Genomic DNA, 3,057 nt, shown 5'->3' on the forward strand with positions numbered 1-3,057 from the left:
CACGCCTGAACAATCCACTCATAATTATTATTATTTCAGAGCCTGAGATTGGCCGACATGTTTCCACGACAGTTAAACGAGTCACTGTTTGTAGAAAAGGCCGGAACACACTCTGACCAATCAGTGTCAAGAGTCAGCACGTTGGGCCCTCCTGCTGTTAAAAGGTGCAGATCACTGTTTTGCCCTGTAATGGATCTTTTAATATCAAAGTCCCCAAAGAACTAGAAGAGCGACTTTGCGTCTGCAAATTTCATATATTATTATTTCATATATTAAATTAAATACAATTGTTCTAAAGTAACAGATTCTGTTATTAATATCATAAAGAGTACCTGCTCTATAGGAAAAGCGCAATGAGATAACTTCTGTTTTTGAATTGAATTGAATAAAGTGAATAATGTTGGTTCCTGGAGATGTTCTCCTTGGAGACCTCCTACACAAATATCTCCTGTTTACGTTCAACCAGTGTTTCTGTTCTGAGAAAAGGAAAAAGGCTTCCTACATGTGTGATTGTTCATATAACTCTCATATCCACCTTTAACCAAAAAGACCTCTTCTATCAGACTGACTGTCTGTGGCTGCAGCAGGCCTCTTCATACCTGAGAGTGTCCAGTCTCCAGTGTGGATCCTCCAGTCCAGCAGACAGCTGCTTCACTCCTGAGTCTCCTAGATGATTGTAGCTCAGGTCCAGCTCTCTCAGATGGGAGGGGTTGGAGCTCAGAGCTGAGGCCAGAGAAGCACAGCCTTCCTCTGTGATCAGACAGCCTGACAGCCTGCAAACACACAAAACAACACACATGGCAGATCATCTGAGGGTCCTGCTGCGTCAGTTGGATACAAGAGGAGACTCCCCAAATAAATTAATCAATAAATACTGTGACTGAAACAGGGATTCAACAGTAACCATGACATCTAAATGTTAAAGAGGATACAGCCATGCTATGAAATGCTGTGAAATTAAGTGGAGCTTGAAATTTTGAGAAATAACTTAAATAATTAGACAAACTGTGAGTGAAATTAAGTGGAGCTTGAAAGTTTGAGAAATAACTTAAATAATTAGACAAACTGTGACTTAATCTGACCTGAGAGTTTCCAGTTTACATTGTGGACTCCCCAGTCCAGCTGTCAGCAGCTTCACTCCTGAATCCTGCAGGTTGTTGTTACTCAGGTCCAGCTCTCTCAGACTAGAGGACTGGGAGCTGAGAACCGAGGACAGAGCTTCACAGCTTCTCTCTGAGAGGTTACAGCCACTCAGTCTGAAGAGACAACAGTAAGGAAACAAGTAAGTAGTTTTTAATTTCTTTCTCCTGTTCATGAATAAACCCCACTATGTATCTACTTACAGAGCTTTGTTGGAGGCTTTGACCACTGGCAGCAGCCAGAGAAGAGCCTCCTCTGATGCAGAGTATTTCTTCAGGTCAAACACATCCAGATCTTTTTCTGATGACAGTAAGATGAAGACCAGAGCTGACCACTGAGCAGGAGAGAGTTTATCTGCGGAGAGACTTCCTGAACTCAGGGACTGTTGGATCTGCTCCACTAGAGAACGATCATTCAGTTCATTCAGACAGTGGAACAGATTGATGCTTTTCTCTGCAGAGGGAGTCTCTTCGATCTTCTTCTTGATGTACTCAACTGTTTCCTGACTGGTCTTTGAGACACTTCCTGTCAGTGTCAGCAGGCCTCGTAGGAGAGTCTGATTGGTCTGCAGTGAAAGTCCCATGAGGAAGCGGAGGAACAAGTCCAGGTGTCCATTTGAACTCTGTAAGGCCTTGTCCACAGCACTGTGATAGAAAAGTGTTGAATCGTCTACGAACATTTTAAACCACAAGGAAGTTGATTGTTGTTCTGACAGCAGATTGACACCAGAGCTGATGAAGGTCAGATGGACATGAAGAGCAGCCAGAAACTCCTGAACGCTCAGATGGACGAAGCAGAACACCTTGTCCTGGTACAGCCCTCTCTCCTCTCTAAAGATCTGTGTGAACACTCCTGAGTACACTGAGGCTGCTCTGATATCGATGCCACACTCTGTCAGGTCTGATTCGTAGAAGATCAGGTTGCCTTTCTGCAGCTGCTCAAAAGCCAGTTTTCCCAGAGACTCAATCATCGTCCTGCTCTCTGGAGTCCAGTGTGGATCTGTCTCAGCTCCTCCATCATACTTGATGCTCTTCAGTTTGGACTGAACCACCAGGAAGTGGATGTACATCTCAGTCAGGGTCTTGGGCAGCTCTCCTCCCTCTCTGGTCTTCAACACCTCCTCCAGAACTGTAGCAGTGATCCAGCAGAAGACTGGGATGTGGCACATGACGTGGAGGCTTTGTGATGTCTTGATGTGGGAGATGATGCTGCTGGCCTGCTTCTCATCTTTGAATCTCTTCCTGAAGTACTCCTCCTTCTGTGGGTCAGTGAACCCTCTGACCTCTGTCACCATGTCAACACACTCAGGAGGGATCTGATTGGCTGCTGCAGGTCGTGTGGTTATCCAGAGGCGAGCAGAGGGAAGCAGGTTCCCCCTGATGAGGTTTGTCAGCAGCACATCCACTGAGGTTGACTTTGTAGCATCAGTCAGGATTTTAGTTTTGTGGAAGTCCAGAGGAAGTCGACACTCATCCAGACCGTCAAAGATGAACACAACCTGAAACTCTTCAAACCTAAAGATTCCTGCTTCTTTGGTTTCAGTAAAGAAGTGATGAACAAGTTCCACCAAGCTGTACTTTTCCTCTTTCAGCACATTCAGCTCTCTGAAAGTGAATGGAAATGTGAAGTGTATGTCCTGGTTGGCTTTGTCTTCAGCCCAGTCCAGAGTGAACTTCTGTGTTAAGACTGTTTTCCCAATGCCAGCCACTCCCTTTGTCATCACCGTTCTGATTGGTTCATCTCTTCCAGGTGAGGGTTTAAAGATGTCTTCTTGTCTGATTGTTGTTTCTGGTCTGTCTGGTTTCCTGGATGCTGTTTCAATCTGTCTGACCTCATGTTCATCGTTGACCTCTGCAGTCCCTCCTCTGTGATGTAGAGCTCTGTGTAGATCTGGTTCAGAAGGGTTGGGTTTCCTGC

At 45.2% G+C, this 3,057-nt stretch overlaps 1 protein-coding gene across 1 annotated transcript; it reads right to left on the bottom strand.

Annotated features, from left to right (window-relative positions):
* Positions 1 to 1,124: 1,124 nt before the first annotated feature.
* On the bottom strand, positions 1,125 to 2,580 carry LOC122872780 (protein NLRC3-like; the record flags this gene model as incomplete). The annotated part of the gene is given in 2 exon segments (XM_044188789.1): positions 1,125 to 1,256; positions 1,344 to 2,580. Coding segments are annotated over 2 exon segments (1,223 nt in total), but the record flags the coding sequence as incomplete, so codon positions are not given.
* Between the last annotated feature and the right edge of the window lie 477 nt (positions 2,581 to 3,057).

Source organism: Siniperca chuatsi, unplaced genomic scaffold (genome assembly GCF_020085105.1).
Source record: "Siniperca chuatsi isolate FFG_IHB_CAS unplaced genomic scaffold, ASM2008510v1 Contig00116, whole genome shotgun sequence".
In the NCBI taxonomy this organism is placed as follows: domain Eukaryota; kingdom Metazoa; phylum Chordata; class Actinopteri; order Centrarchiformes; family Sinipercidae; genus Siniperca; species Siniperca chuatsi.